Source organism: Micromys minutus (genome assembly GCF_963924665.1).
Source record: "Micromys minutus genome assembly, chromosome: 8".
Classification (NCBI taxonomy): Eukaryota; Metazoa; Chordata; class Mammalia; order Rodentia; family Muridae; genus Micromys; species Micromys minutus.
In genome coordinates this window covers 59,111,327-59,126,374 of record NC_137977.1, presented here as the reverse complement: position 1 = coordinate 59,126,374, position 15,048 = coordinate 59,111,327, and the positions used below count along the sequence as shown (strand labels likewise).

Here is a 15,048-nt window from a genome sequence, read left to right as displayed (position 1 = left end):
GTAAAGCAGCCTCCCTTGTAAGACTCTTTCATTTATGTAAGAACACCTCGTTTCTTTTCCATATCATGTTTTCTGTGCCATTCAGTGAACTCTGAGCAAAGACAAGTGCACACATAGAAGCACAGGACAGACACAGGCAAGAGGAACTGACAGAACAGACATGTAATAAACAGGTTACAGATAGGCCAGCAATCACATACTCCAAACAGAAGACGCGAGAGGAAAGAGAAAATTCAAACTAGGGCTTGCTCTTGGTCAAACTAATGCAAAAGGAACTGTCAGTCTTCATTCCTTAATGCAACATCAATATAAAGTCTTTCATGACATGCACCAACTTCTGAATTCCTAAGTATGACTGGCCCTGTCAATGGCATCCATAAAAGAGCAAGGTGAAAGTCTATCTCTCTGTGCCTGCTGTTTGAACTCTACGTCTGTCAGACAGTCCACTATCTTGTTGTGTTTCACAGACATAAAGAATCATCCATGAGAAGAGGACATAACTTCATCATCCTCACACAAAACAAGTGTGTTCTCCTCAAGCATGGGGTGCCAGCCAATCCCCAGGCTCCTCTCAACTGTGACACACAAAGAATTCCACAGTCATCCATACAGGGCTGTATGCTAACACACTGACACCCACCATTCTCCCCATACCAACTGCCAAGACATAGGTACCAAGTATCGGGTATCTAGATCAAGCCCTGGAAGGTGAATTTGGTGCACGATCTTTGCCCTATCACATTTGATACAACAAAGGTGGCACTCACCACATTTGAGACACAGAGTTTCAGCTTGTTGTTCATTAGATTTGTTAGCTCTCTGGTCATTTAAAACGAGTGAGTAGTTGCTCTCTCTAATGAAGGAGATTTTATATGCTGATCTGTATGATAGGAATATTGTAAATTCGGAAGGAAACCCATTAAAGTCCTCCCTCATGGAAGATTCAATTGAGCTAAAATTTATACTCAAATTCACTGACACAAAGATTTCTTGGAGTATGATCCTCCCCCTATAAAATTATTCCTTAAAAGTTCATCTCCCCAAAAAGCTTTGCGATGTTAGGGCTCTAGGAAGACATTCTAACTGTGACAAGAAATACTCAGTCTGCCCGGATCCAGTACCATAGAACTAACTAGAAAATGCATTTCCTGAGGCACTAATAAAACCCTCTTTCCACTCCTTGTGTCTGGAATAGGTTTAGAGCATTGGGAGGCCCATTCTCTGATGGCACGGAGTTGGGTGTGGGGGAAGAAAGGGCAAGAGTGAGAGAGAGCACACACCAGTGCATGCATGGGGTGGGGAGGGAAAGAGAAGCGCTTAAGGACACAAACAGAACTTCACTTCCAGGCTAAAACCCGAAGTGCCGTAGGTACAGCTGCTCACATGCAGTCCTGACTTCCTCTGCAATGCTTGCTACCTCAAGAAGCTGTCAAGGAGTCCCGGTTTCTTCAAGAGTCTATGGTGTGAGGTCGTGGTTTGGACAGCGCTGATGAGCGGTGGTGCCGTGAAATGGTTCTACGGTAGAGCCAGGGAGAAAGGAAAGCCAAGAAGCACTTGGGGACAGATAAGAGAGGGAGGGTTATTCCATTGCTCAAAACCTGAAGTCAATCTAAGCAATCACTGGTCTCTAGGTTCACATGAACAAGAGAAAGAATGGAGAAACCCAGGCGGCTCTGCTTCCAAGAGCTTCTCCAGTCCTAGCTTTACCATCCTGTAAGCAACAACCTTCAGATAGACACTCCCCTTCACGCCCTGCGGAGCCGCGTCTTACCTGGCCATCTGCTTGTAGGCTTCTTCTGCCACCGCAAAGATGTGGGGGTCCATGTCACCCATGTTCTGGCCACTGTAGGCATAGATGACATCCTGCCCGTAGATTGGCAGCTGCTCATAGGGATTGATGGCAACAAGCACAATTCCTGTGGACAGACAGGACAGCAGCCTGAAGCACCATTCTCCTGCGGTAGATCTGAAGGTCAGGTGGAGGCGTCTAACCACTCAATCACATAAAGAGTTACCCTTGAGCGTCCACGGTAGTCTCTTGTAATGGAGAGGGTGATTAGGACACAGCCCAGGCCTCAAGCTGTCCCACAGGAACAGCACAGACACGTTAAGTACTCAGAAGCCGAGCACATGAAATAGACACAAAGTATTTTGAGACCAGAGGGAGTTTTAAGTTTTAACTTAAAACTCCACCTAAGGATTAAAATCTGGGGAGACATTTTTCCTTATTTATATACGAGGTATTTACACAGAAATACCAACTTGAGGACAGCATAACTGTCTAATATTGACTTTCCCAGAGACTATGCACACTGACTACTTGTCTCCGCTCTGTGCGCCTCTGTTGTCCCTGAGGATAAAAGACCTAGGATGTCCCCAAGAAGACAGCACAGGAGAGAACGGACCCCAGAGCAGTGGCCCATGCAGAAACCTCTGCTTTCTTCCGTCAGATCACACCCCTCGTCTCTGCACCCGTATCTTCCAACGTCTGCACTGCAGTGGGTTCAAACATGCTGACGGAGCAAGGAGGAAATCCTGGTACGTTTTAAACCTCTTTTGTGGATAGGCAAGTTGGTAGCCAAAAATATACAAAAGGGGGGAAAAAAGCAAATTTCATCTTCAAGACATGGTAGCAATATGTCTTTTTTTTCCCCTCTTCTATGAGATTACATCCCAGATATCCAAAGACCCATGTACTAAGGCACAAAAATAGATGTTTTTTAGTCATCTTGGGATGAGGAGGAGGGACTATGACAAGAAGAGAAGTTTCCTTATGTTGTATTCCCTCCTGTTGGTCAGTGGGAAGAGAGACACATGTACCTCTTTCAATGGGAGTCTGGGGGAAGGGGGGAATAAAAACCCTGAGAAATCCCACTGAGGCTAGTCACATGGAGAACAAGAAGCAGCCACACATCTGGTTTTCAGAGGGTTCAACTCAACTCCCTCGATACTCAGCTGACATTTTAATCTCCTGTCCTGAGGTCAGCTATTTCCCCAAAACACTACAAGCCCTTTCAGAGTAGAGAGGAACACTTCATTTTACCGCCATGCTAGGTGGCATTGGTTCTGTTGACACTTGATGGGACACTGGGTCATCGGAACCCCCTCTTGTCTGCACAGACACCAAGGCATTACAGGGTCCAGGGATTTCTGGGGCTGGGAAAACTGATGGTCATTTCGCCTTCTCTCCTAAAAATGGAGGCTCTGCAACAGCTCCAGAAAAGAGGTTTTCTGGAGTTTCTAATAAGTGTTATTTCTTCTAAGTCAGTCTAGTTGAGGGTGAAGGGGTTTATGAAAGCCATCCCTTCTAGGCACTAAAACCTATCAAAGCAGCTCACCCAGGATTGCAAGTTAAGTGGTAAACTTCAAAGGCCAAGTAGAATATCAAAGTGGAAAAGCCCCCAGGCCTGAGTCTTCACTGTAGTCATAGGGAGCCCAAGATCTTTAAGACAACACCACCCAACATAGACTTTCCATCTACAGTCTGACTCCACCAGGCTCTCACTGTTTTCTACAGACAACTGCTGAAAGGTATGTTCTTAACACACTACCAAGCAGTATTCTGGGAAGGAGGGAGGGAGGGACGGGGGGGGGGGTACAGATGAAATGAGAATATATTAAAATTTGGGCTATGTACACAAACACAAACATTTCAAAAAATCAATTTCAGGGCTTTATGTTTTAGACATTTTTACTGATTTTGTACATTACTTGGAAAAAGTCTTCAAGCATCACGTTTGCACTTGGGCAGTAAAAACAGCAGCTAGGAAGGCGGCTCTTTCAAGCAGACGGGGCAAGCCAAAATCATTTGGTAGGCATGCCTCTGTGACAAGGGCATGCTTCCGAGTTGGGATGCAATGGAAGGCTTGCTTTTCTACCAACAGCAAGCAAGACCTAAACCAACTTCCCCAGCAGCTGGAGCCATTCTTCCCCAGTGCGGCTGCTATTAACACCAGGCATCCCACTGACCATAGACCTCAGCCTCTTATGCAAAGTTCATGTGCACGAGAGCGGAGTCATGATTCTTAATGTTTGAGTTTCCTAAGTGCAGTCTAATGGTGAGACTCTCTCTCTCTCTCTCTCTCTCTCTCTCTCTCTCTCTCTCTCTCTCTCTCTCAGCAGGTACCTCCACTTACCACAGTAAGTGTAGATGTGGTTGGATTCCAGGAAACGGACCTTTAAGTTATGCAGAACTGCGGGCTCATGGAGATGGCTGAGCGCGGTGAGGTCGTTTTCTCCTACTAAGATATCTGGATTCCGCAGGAATGGCAACTGGTTATTCTGGACATCTATTGGGTATTCCCGAATCTAGTAACGAACAAGCAGTAGACACAAAAGAAGCACAATTATGAAGCATTTAGCCCATGTTTGCTGTCTGGAATCACTACCCTGGCAAAAATCCTAAGACATAAACATAAGAAACATTCTCAAGAAAGGCAAGATGAAAACAGTACTTCTGATCCCCATAGACACCAGGCCACATGGAACTGTGGTTACATAATCCCAGCATATCAAACGCAATAGACTGATATAAGAACTGAGGAAGCACAACCGGATTGAAGGGTGCTTGGCTGTGTGATAAAGAGGATTCTGGACGTTACACTCCAGTTAGCACGGGAGGGCTCTTTCTCCCAACTAGCAGACCTTCCTAGACTCGCCTCATCCACTACAGGTGTCTCTTTACTAGCTTTGTTTTTCTTCTTTTTTAATTAAAAGTTTAATTAAAATTAAAATATTGTGGTTACATTTTTTTGCCCTCTCTCAGTTCCCACCAGAGCCTTCCCACCCCCTACTCACCCAGCTTCATCATGTTCTTTTTCTAATGCTCTCAACAAACAAACACAAACAGTAACCAAAACAAATGGACAAAAACCCAATTAGACAAAAAAAATTCTAAAAGAAACAAAAGCTCCCACCCACCACACACACACAAATATCTGTGGAGTCTATTTTGTGTTGCCTACTGGTAGTAGTCATGGGGTGTGGGTGAAATGCCGAGTCACATTCTGCTGAATCAAGTCTGAGTTTCCCTTTATCAGCAGGTTCGATTGCAAGTAGCTTCTAGGTTATGAGTGGACACATATCCACTTCCTTTCTTGGTGCCTGGACCTGCTGCAGGTAGTTTCTATGGCTATACACATGCTCACTTTTATTTAGAGCATCTTGCTACTGATGTCTTGTGGCCATGTAAAGAGCTTCAAATCTCAAGACTGACCTTGCTCCACAGCCTGTCCACAAGCTCTTTCAGGACAAGCTCTTTGGCCACAAATTCAGTGGAATCTGAGCCAGAATCTGAGTGGGAATCAGTGTAACTAGGGTGTTGGTAGTTAGGGTGTTGAACTGTTGATCCAAAGGTCAGAACTCTGAGGCAGGATGTCAGGTCCATTGTGCTGCATGGCTTAGCATTTGAACTGAGTGCTCAAAAATATTTGACAGAACACATAGACACATATGTAACTTATTAAAGGCAGTTTAGAGGTGGGGCTTTTGAACATTTGAACAAGAGGAAGGTGGCTATTGCTGCCTGTTTAATTAAGTGTTAAGGTTCTTCAGAACTAGCCGAGAAGCTTTGAAAGTTTCCTGAGCACAGTTTTGTTTCAGTAACTGTAAAGAACAGCCTATATAAATTGGAAAGTTTCAAAAACATTCAAATAACTTTGATACACATAGCTCGTGGGTTATATCAAGAATTACTAATCCAATGTCAGAGTCTCACCAATACACTTAGCAAAAGATGAATTGAACAAAGATGAAACCAATGGACATATCAATGTGGAGAAAGACCACACTGCACAAAGAACTACAGATAACTAAGGAATGCTGACAGAGGGAGGAATAGTCCTCCCCAGGGGGAACACACCAAGTGCTTATCTAGTACCAAGTGACAGAAAATATGCAAACAAGCAACATTATATGGGCTAAAAAGGTTATATTTAGGAATATATGTGTGTATACATATGTGCATTCAGTAGCAGTTAATGAAAAGAGAGGCCATAAATTTGAAAGACAGCAAGAAGGGGTATATAGGAGGGTTCAGGGAAGAAAGGGACAAAGAAAATGATGTAATTATATCAAGAACATTAAAAATATTTTTAAAAAGAGAAAATGTGATAAGAAAAAGCAGGAAAGTGATATTTTTTTTCCATATACAAAACTTTTGGTCTAAATTTGCTTGTTGGAATGTGTTCAGCGTGTCCACATGCTTTGGAGTCTTTCTTTCCTCCTCCTGCTCTCCAAGACATTGTTTTTATGGAGCCTAGACTGCCTTCAAATTCGCTATGTTCATGAGGGTGGTCTAATGCTCCTGACCATTATCCTGTTTCAACCTTCCAAGTGTCAGCATTATAGGTGTACATCACCATGTTCCACTGTAACAGCTTATCAGTTTTTAAGAAAATGTATCAGTATCAGCAGCATCTGTAAGAGCAAGTTTAAGGTGTGTTAAAAAGCCACTAGTTAAAGTACTAAGTGAGTATAACAGAAGACCTTAAATGCACGCACATACGTAGACTTGTACATTACACTAAAACTGAGAATGGGTAAAAAGAATCTTTTATTTAATGTTGGTAAATAAACTAGATAGATGTTTAGGGGGAAAAAACTAAGCCATGGTTCTACACTTGAACACAAATGAAGCCAAAAAAGGGAAAGTAAGCAAACATTTTAAGTTTCAGGGTCAAGGATACAAAAGCCAGGAACATGTAAAAAAAAACAGGAAGTTTCACTGTAAATATCTTTAAAACTGCCACAAAGCACAACACTCGCAAAGACAAACTGGGTAGGGGACAGGTTTCTATAGCACATGACATAAGTGAAGAGAGGCCATCCCAACAGAAAGTGGGCATATGAAACATAGAGTAAGCAACCAATAGAAGACACGTGAAAACTACTGACTGGGACCAAGGACTTCAGAGTCAGCGTTTGGGAACAGTGGGGTGTGAGTCTGAGCTCACAGCACTCCTCAGAAGACAGAGAGAGCATGATTGCAAGTTCAAAGACAGCCTTTGCTACATACAGTCTCCATCTCAGAGAGAGCAAGCACGGAAAGCCCATCACATAAGCCAGGACCTGCAGACACTGTCAAGACCCTCATGGGATGCGAGAGAACAGTGTATCACTCACAGTGAGGCAGCAGCCATCTCCTGAAGACGGCCAGCAACAAGCATTGAGACATATTCCTTAGTATGTTCTCCCTGCAAGGCCTAACAAGATAATCTCCCCACACAGCCACCACACAGACTGGGAAAAGTGACATCGGCGAAGGTGGAAGTGGCATGGGTCTGCGTGCATGGCTGTATCATACAGCTGTCACAGTGTGCTAGGCATTTTTAAAACGTGTTAAAAATGCATTATTTCCTGCAACACAAGTCTGCCTATCTAGAGTGATGTCTGCAAAATATCATTTTCTCTGTTAGTGTGACTTTCTTCTCTCTCTCTCTCTGTGTCTCTCTCTGTCTCTCTCTCCCTCTGTCTCTCTCTCCCTCTGTCTCTCTCTCCCTCTGTCTCTCTCTCTCTCTGTCTCTCTCTCTGTCTCTCTCTCTGTCTCTCTCTCTGTCTCTCTCTGTCTCTCTCTGTCTCTCTCTGTCTCTCTCTGTCTCTCTCTCTGTCTCTCTCTCTGTCTCTCTCTCTGTCTCTCTCTCTGTCTCTCTCTCTGTCTCTCTCTCTCTGTCTCTCTCTCTGTCTCTCTCTCTGTCTCTCTCTCTGTCTCTCTCTCTCTGTCTCTCTCTCTCTGTCTCTCTCTCTCTGTCTCTCTCTCTCTGTCTCTCTCTCTCTGTCTCTCTCTCTCTGTCTCTCTCTCTGTGTCTCTCTCTGTGTCTCTCTCTGTGTCTCTCTCTGTGTCTCTCTCTCTGTGTCTCTCTCTCTGTGTCTCTCTCTCTGTCTCTCTGTCTCTCTGTCTCTCTGTCTCTGTCTCTCTGTCTCTGTCTCTCTGTCTCTGTCTCTCTGTCTCTGTCTCTCTGTCTCTGTCTCTCTGTCTCTGTCTCTCTCTCCCTCTCTCTCAGGGTCTTTACATGCCATGGCTGTCCTGGAATCCATTATGTAAACCAGACTGGCATCGAACTCACAGAGATCCGCTTACCTCTGCCTCCCAGTAACTTGAATTAAAGGTGTGGGCCCCAACATCTGGCCTGTTAAAATCCCCCCTCCTAAATTTATCACCACTGCTTTCTGTCAAAGGCTCTGTAGCAAACTTTCTCCATATAGTATATTTCTTGACAATTAACATGGAGAGGATACAGATGAAAATTCTAGGTGTTACGAGGGATTGGGGAGCCCTAAAGGCCCACCTCCAGCTCCTGAAACGCTGGACTTGGTAACTAAGTTTTCTGAACAAGACATCCAAGGTCCTCAGCTTCCAAAGAGGAGCAGCTGGTTTGGGCTGGGGATTTTGGAGGTTTCAGTCGCTTGGCTCATTCCGTTATGGCCGACAGCAATGCAGAAACTCACAGCAGAGAAAGAATGGTAGAGCAGAATCACTTAGCTTGATGAAGCCAGGAGAGAGAGAAAGGAGGAGGGGCCAGGATCTCAATGCTCCCCTCAAGGGCACATCCCCAGACACCAACTTCTCTAGTACCAGGCCTTCCTTGCACCGCTCCCTAACAGGTCAGGCACCTTCGTGGAGCACCGCACTATGCGGCCATGTGCTGAGTTAGTGGAATCCTACGACTCTGCCAGGCCTCCCTCCCAAGTGTCCATCCCCCCATCCTGCCCTTCGAATTTCAAACTAGTAAGCTTTAAACTCAGACCAATGCCCTGACATTCCAGGGCAGACACAGGGCTTTCCATCACTTCCAAGATGGTTCTTCTCCCAGAAGGCCTTACCAGGCAGGCAGAGACAATTGCATAGAACATTTTGGGGGGAAGGGGGATCCACAAATAAGCTAGTGGTATTGGTTTTAGAAAATTGATAAGGAATAAAATTCCAAACATAGCAGAAGAGAGTTAAGAATTGCAAACTCAGCTCCAGGCCATATATTCTTCAGCTGGTGTCCAGGGGAATGGGGGGCGGGTTGGAGAGTAGGTATTTTTAAATTTTTTTTCCTGCAACTGACAAGAGGAACTTGATTTTAACATATCAGAGTCCAACATTCACAGATAACCCTTTCCTCAAAGGGACTCGCCAAGTATTTGTAACCCTAGGACATATCACAGAGAAGGACCTCCCATACAAAACAGACTTCATTGCTCTTCAGTGTGTTTCTACAGAGCGGAGACCACGGCATGCTTAAAGAAAGATACTGCTTCCTTACACTGGCAGTGGGGCGAAGGTTGAACTGGGCTGCAAACAGCTTTATTCTTCGTATGGTTATTTAAATATTCAAAATAATTAAGGTGCCAGGTAGATTTAAGGCACCCTCAGTATGGCCTATGCAGGATTGTAACCTTTCTCCCCTGAATACACTTGGTTAGGCTGAGTGAGATGTGTTGCAGCGCTGGGAGAGCACGCTATTCTCTGCCTGACTCATTGGAAGCCTCCTGCTCACACGAGAAGCACTCACTAGGGCTGCTAGGCACTTTGTACTGAGTTGTAACACAACAAGGCCAAAGTACACAAATAGAGAGTCTTCAACCAGCAGAGGGCAGGAGTGGAGCAGTCTGCAAGGGCGGCGGGGAGAGAGTGCTTGACCTGAGCTGAGCTCTGCTCTGGTCAAAGTTGAGGGGTCAGCACCCGAAAAATGCCCAGCATGGTCTAAAGCTAAGTATCAGCACACGTGGATCTGATATTCATCTTGGCTCTAGGAAGAAAAATGACAGATGACAATCCTCCAGAGAAGACACCGTCTTCTCACTGGCTGCAAGACAGAATGTCAGGCTAGGTGACCTAAACCAGGGGAAAGGCACTAATACTGCATAATTCTACTGGTGCGAAGCACTGTGTCCAGTCAGAAGATGGCATTGTGGCAGGTGGTAAAAGACCAGAAAGGGGTTCAGTCAGGGGCGTTTCCAGTTTTCCACGTGAAAAGGGAGCACAGTGACAGCTGCACCGGAGTGAATGTCAGAGTCGTTCACTTGAGGTTGGGTCTCAAGCCACACTTACGTTACACATTTTGCTAGAAGAAATAACTGAGCGAAAGTGGGACGGGCGTCTTAGACAAACCATGAGAATCCTGAATTCCTAACCACAGGAAGCCTTTGGCAGCGAATCACCAGGTCCTGCTACAAGCCCAAGGTTGGAATGCAGCCTTTTTAGCAGGAAATCTGACCGTCTACTTTTCTCTTTGCTTCCGTCCTAAAACCAGCAGCGATTCACTCTTCGGGCTGGGAGGTCTGTTGGTGTGTGAGCACGGGATGGCTTCAGCCTCACAGGAAGTGCTCTGAGTACTCAGCATCCAGCCATGCGGGGTCTCTGCCCCTGCCTCAAGTGTAAGTGCCCAGTCATTTGGCCAGCTTCAAGCCAGCATAACCCGTGGGTGACAGAGACTCAGATGCTCAGAGCTTATGCTCATCTTCAGCCCCAGGCTTTCTTCCAGTTCCAGAGTGACCAGTTCTAGAGCCAGAGAGGAAGAGATGGGCCATGGGCAGCGGAAGAATTCATCATGCAGGGCCAAATCAATGCAGCCAGGGACACAAGCATCTGGTGTTTTAGCAACATGACAGATCATTCTTCATTGCCACCCTACAGCTTTTTAAAATACCCACCCACTCGAGAAGGCCAACCGAAATAGAGTTTGCTGGAGTAGAAGGCGCTCCATTTGAGTGGGTGGACTAATTTCATTTTGTTTCATGTGTGGGGTGGGAAGTTATTCAACATGGGTAACAAGACTCCATCTGCTGACTGTTTCCTTTCTCCCCTCAAAACCGAGAGAGAGAGAGAGAGAGAGAGAGAGAGAGAGAGAGAGAGAGAGAGAGAGAGAGAGAGAGAGAGGACTAGACTAGAAAAGCCTTCTGAATAGAGGGTGAAGGACACAACCAACTAACTCAAACTCAGCTGCCCCGATGTTACACTCAAAGTTACTACAGAAAGAGTTGGTGGCTTCAGAATGTTCAACCAGTAGGTTGTTCAACCAACCATCTGGAGTGGGAAGCAGAACAAAATGCTTTGAAGAATGAACAGCAGCAGGCAGTTAATAATTCACAACTAAAGGATACAATACAGGCATTCCAGGCACTGGTGCTCACCCAACACAGGCCTCCCATCCACTTCATGCCTGCTCTGCAGCCCACCTGTCTGTCTGTCTCAATGTCTGTCTGTCTTCATGTTGTCCCTCCACTTTGTTTACAACCAACCTCCATGTGTATGTCTTGTATGACATGACTACTCGTCACCCCTGCTTTAGGCCACCTGGGTCCCAGGTTCAATGGTTTACCTTCCTTCCCGGTCCACTTGCAACACTGGGGTTTGGGGCATTGGGCACAAGTAGCACCTACCTAAACACTCCCTCCTCTTCACCTGAGGTCAGGCTCCTACCACCTCCTCTACTGTGCCCTCCTGCCAACACCTCATCTTATAACATGCCTGTCCTCTTCACTCCAATGTAGACTCCTGTCAGCTACCACCCAAGTCCCAGTTGCTAACCTACGTGGGCTGTTTCTTATGTGACATCCATGGAACAGGATCATGGTTTCACACTGCCATACACACTCATCTATAGGGACAAAGGCACATTTGGAGTTCAGAAGCTTTAGCAGGCAGACAAACCTAAGGTGGCAATTTACTCTCAGACCCAATCAGGATGTACCTTGCCCCACCCACCCCCAATCCCTCCAAGGACCAGCACTTACTGTGTCATCTTCCAGTCTGAGCTGCAGGCTCTTATCCCCCTCTTTGTAGTCCTGGGTTAATTCAGCCGAGCGCCACACCTCATCTGGGTCGGGGATCCAGACCCTTGTGTACTGAAAGACAAGAAGAAAAGAGACTCAGATACAAACCAAAGGATCTGAACTTCTGAGCATGGGTCAGTATCTATATAAAGAGTTTGCTGGGAAAATATTTTACAGCACCATGTATACCCCATACTCCCTATCAAAGATACACAATGATCTGGTATTATAAATAATAAATATTTCATGGGATCCATCTAAAACAGCGCCCTCTCAATCAGAAGAGAATGTGACAGTGAATTTAAAATTCTGCCAGGGAGACAGCCGAGCAGGAGCTTACTTCTGACTATGGAGGTTCTACACCATCCTTTTAAAGACACCAAACAGCAGTCAGAAAGGACAGGCATGCTGCAATCTATTAAACAATACTAGCCAAATGCAGGAAGCACAGTGCTTTGGGGTTCAGGTTACTCTGCTCTGACAGTCTACGTTCAGTAGAAATGGTGGCAAGTCAAAGGCTCCCTCTTAATGGTGTGAATCAAAAATTATCTCCTGCAGGTCCATGATCCAAATGACTTCCGGTCCTGCTGTCACTAAATCCCAGAGGCCAAGGACCCCTTTAGGACGTTGGGTCTAGCGGGAGGCATGACACTAGGGGACTAGATAGGGGTAAGGGTCTGTGAAGGTTATACCTGCCTCATTCCCCACCCAGCTACTGTCTTATTGTGTGATTCATTGCGATGCTGACAGCCTTGGCCACACGCTCCTGCTGCTGTGATCTCAGCTGCCCTGCCACGCCTCCCCTGCTGTGATGACTGAGCTCTCTAAAACAAGAGCCAGAACACGTCTCTCCTTGAGTTCCATCAGCCAGGCTGGTCACAGCCACACAAGGGCAACCAGTGCAAGCATCTTGAGTCGTCAGCCACTGATAGTTACTTCTGCATCAAGCCAGGAACATGACAAAATTCTCAGTCTCTCCAGCACTGCCCTGTAAATAAAGTCACTCGGTCTGGTCTAGTCCTGGCAGGGAAGAATGTACCACTCCTGTTATATGGTGTGGCCGTCAATCATACGTCACCAGACTCTCAGCCCTGGTTACGTTGCGCTATGCAGACAGCTTTGTAATCAACAAGTTTGGGTTGACCACAGGGCAAGTCAGTCAGGACCCAAGGCGACATGACACTTCCTGAGGGGTCACAGGCATTTGGCACAAAGCAGCATCCAGACCCCCTGCTATCAGTTCGGATCTCACTCTTCACATACATAGATACTAAACTGTTGAATTGTTGCTCAGGATAGATTTCTACGGGGTCCACTTATTTTAGAAGCCACCACTGTGCACCTGTATATACACGACATGGTTATGTCATATAATGTTCTTAACAAACCTCAACAGTCCCTGACCAAAGGCTGAACCGTGTCCCTGGGTCAGCGTAACTCACACATCAACTCACGGGCAGACAGCTGCCGTGTTCTATAACCAGCTGACTTTCTTTCCGCCCTGTCTTTTTTCTTTTTTCTTAAGCCCATGTCTTTCTCCTAGTGTACGCTACCCTTTTATAAAACCAATATCCCGGCTGCTGCTCCATTAATTCACCACCGAGAAAAGTCCCGTGGTGACAGGACCAGATCATGAACAAGAAGAAAAGCAAATTTCAGTACATCCTTGACATGGTTGACCACTAGTCAACAGATCCACGGAGTCATGCTCTCTGTGCCTCTAGCCCCGCCTTCCTGGGTATTTAAAGCACAGTGGAGAGTAGTATCTAGAGCAGCACCGCACAGTGTGGTCAGATGAGCACTGCGCAGGACCAAGTCTCCCAAGGAAGCGGAGCTGTCCCTCTTCCGCCACCAGTATCCTTTCTTCCATCTAGCGTTTGTGCTTAGCTTCTCCACTGTCCGTGAAGCCCACAGCCCTGCTGGCTGCAATAGGCAGTAAGGTGCTCTCTATGAGTGGTCAGTTGGTGGCCTTTCCTCAGCCACAGAGCAATTCCCCCTGGTCAGTCACTATGCCCCCTCCAGCAGTATACCCGAAACTTTTACTCAAAGCTGACCTCATATTTTGGACAAGGACTGCAAAGACTGCACCGAGCGGAATGAGGGAGAACCGAGACAGGCTCCTGAAGCTCAGGATAGATCTCCATGTCGGCCCTTGATTGGGATGGTGCTCAGGGCAATCAATATGCTTTCAGTATGAGGGATCTGGTGTCCTGTCGGCCAGAGCCACTCAGATATGCAGAACCTCAGCCTCTACTTGGACGCATTTGCTCAAGGCCCACACAGCCAGGCACTAGTGTCTGTCCTGACAGCATGTTCCCACACATCCTTGCTTCTGCAAGGACACCAGCACACTAGAGCTACAGGCTGCATCTGGCACCCATGAGTTGGGAATTGCCTTTAACTCTCAAATGGGGGGGTCAAAAGCCTGACATGCAAATAACATGGAATGCTTTACGAAAGGTTAATTTTGGTGTCTACAACTAATGTTTATTTTGGCACACAGACATGCTTACTGATTTACATATTACTGTTTTTGCATGTCAGGAACTGAGCTGTCAGGAATCCTATGGCCCAATGCCTAAAATGTAATCCATGGCTTTGACAGAACAGAGTGCTAACTCTGTTCTGTACTTGGTGTTTTCTTGAGCCAGTCATCCCTCACACATGTAGAGAGTCCCAGTTCCAACACCTTTGCATTGAAGGCTGTTGTTGCTGTCATCAGAGTCAGCCCTTGAGCTGCCACAGTAAATCTGTCTCTGATTAGCTTGCTTTCTGGTTTCACAGTCATTTCTTTCAAGTGACTTTCATCTCATTATTGCAAGATCTTCTAGGTACATTGCTGAGCACCTCTGCATCCCTAGGGTCCAGCATGTCTCGTGGATATGCCCGGTGATTAAGAAATTGAACAGTTCTTACAGGGGCACCTGGCTTTACTGAAAGCATATTGCCCTAAGTGCCATCTCAATCAAGGACCGACATGGAACTCTCTTCCCGAGCTTCAGGAGCCTGGCTAGCGGGGCCCATTCGGTGATGTGACAACTCCCGAGGAGAGGAATAGTGACTTGGTCAGTACAGAAGAGACAGAGAGACAGTGCCAGCTGAGAGAGGAATCGGGCAGCTATGGTCTTAGGTGGCTTTTTGGAAGACACTGCATTTTCAGACCTTGTCAAGCAAATGGCAGACTCGAATCCAGTTTTCTGGTGCCTAACCTGTGCAGCCCTGTGCTTCATGTTGTCATAAAAATCCCTTCAGTCCTCCTCCAATGACAACCTGTGTGGAAGCCCCGAC

At 46.3% G+C, this 15,048-nt stretch overlaps 1 protein-coding gene across 2 annotated transcripts in view; it reads right to left on the bottom strand.

Moving 5' to 3' along the window:
• Positions 1 to 15,048, bottom strand: part of MYO5B (myosin VB) — a 288,648-nt gene that overhangs the window by 158,272 nt on the left and 115,328 nt on the right. For both annotated transcript variants that reach the window (XM_080920007.1, XM_080920008.1), the window contains exons 2-4: positions 11,722 to 11,832; positions 4,137 to 4,308; positions 1,772 to 1,916 (exon numbers count right to left, since the gene is read on the bottom strand). In XM_080920007.1, coding sequence (XP_080776133.1) covers positions 1,772 to 1,916; positions 4,137 to 4,308; positions 11,722 to 11,832 — 428 coding nt within the window. The remainder of the gene's footprint in view (positions 1 to 1,771; positions 1,917 to 4,136; positions 4,309 to 11,721; positions 11,833 to 15,048) is intronic.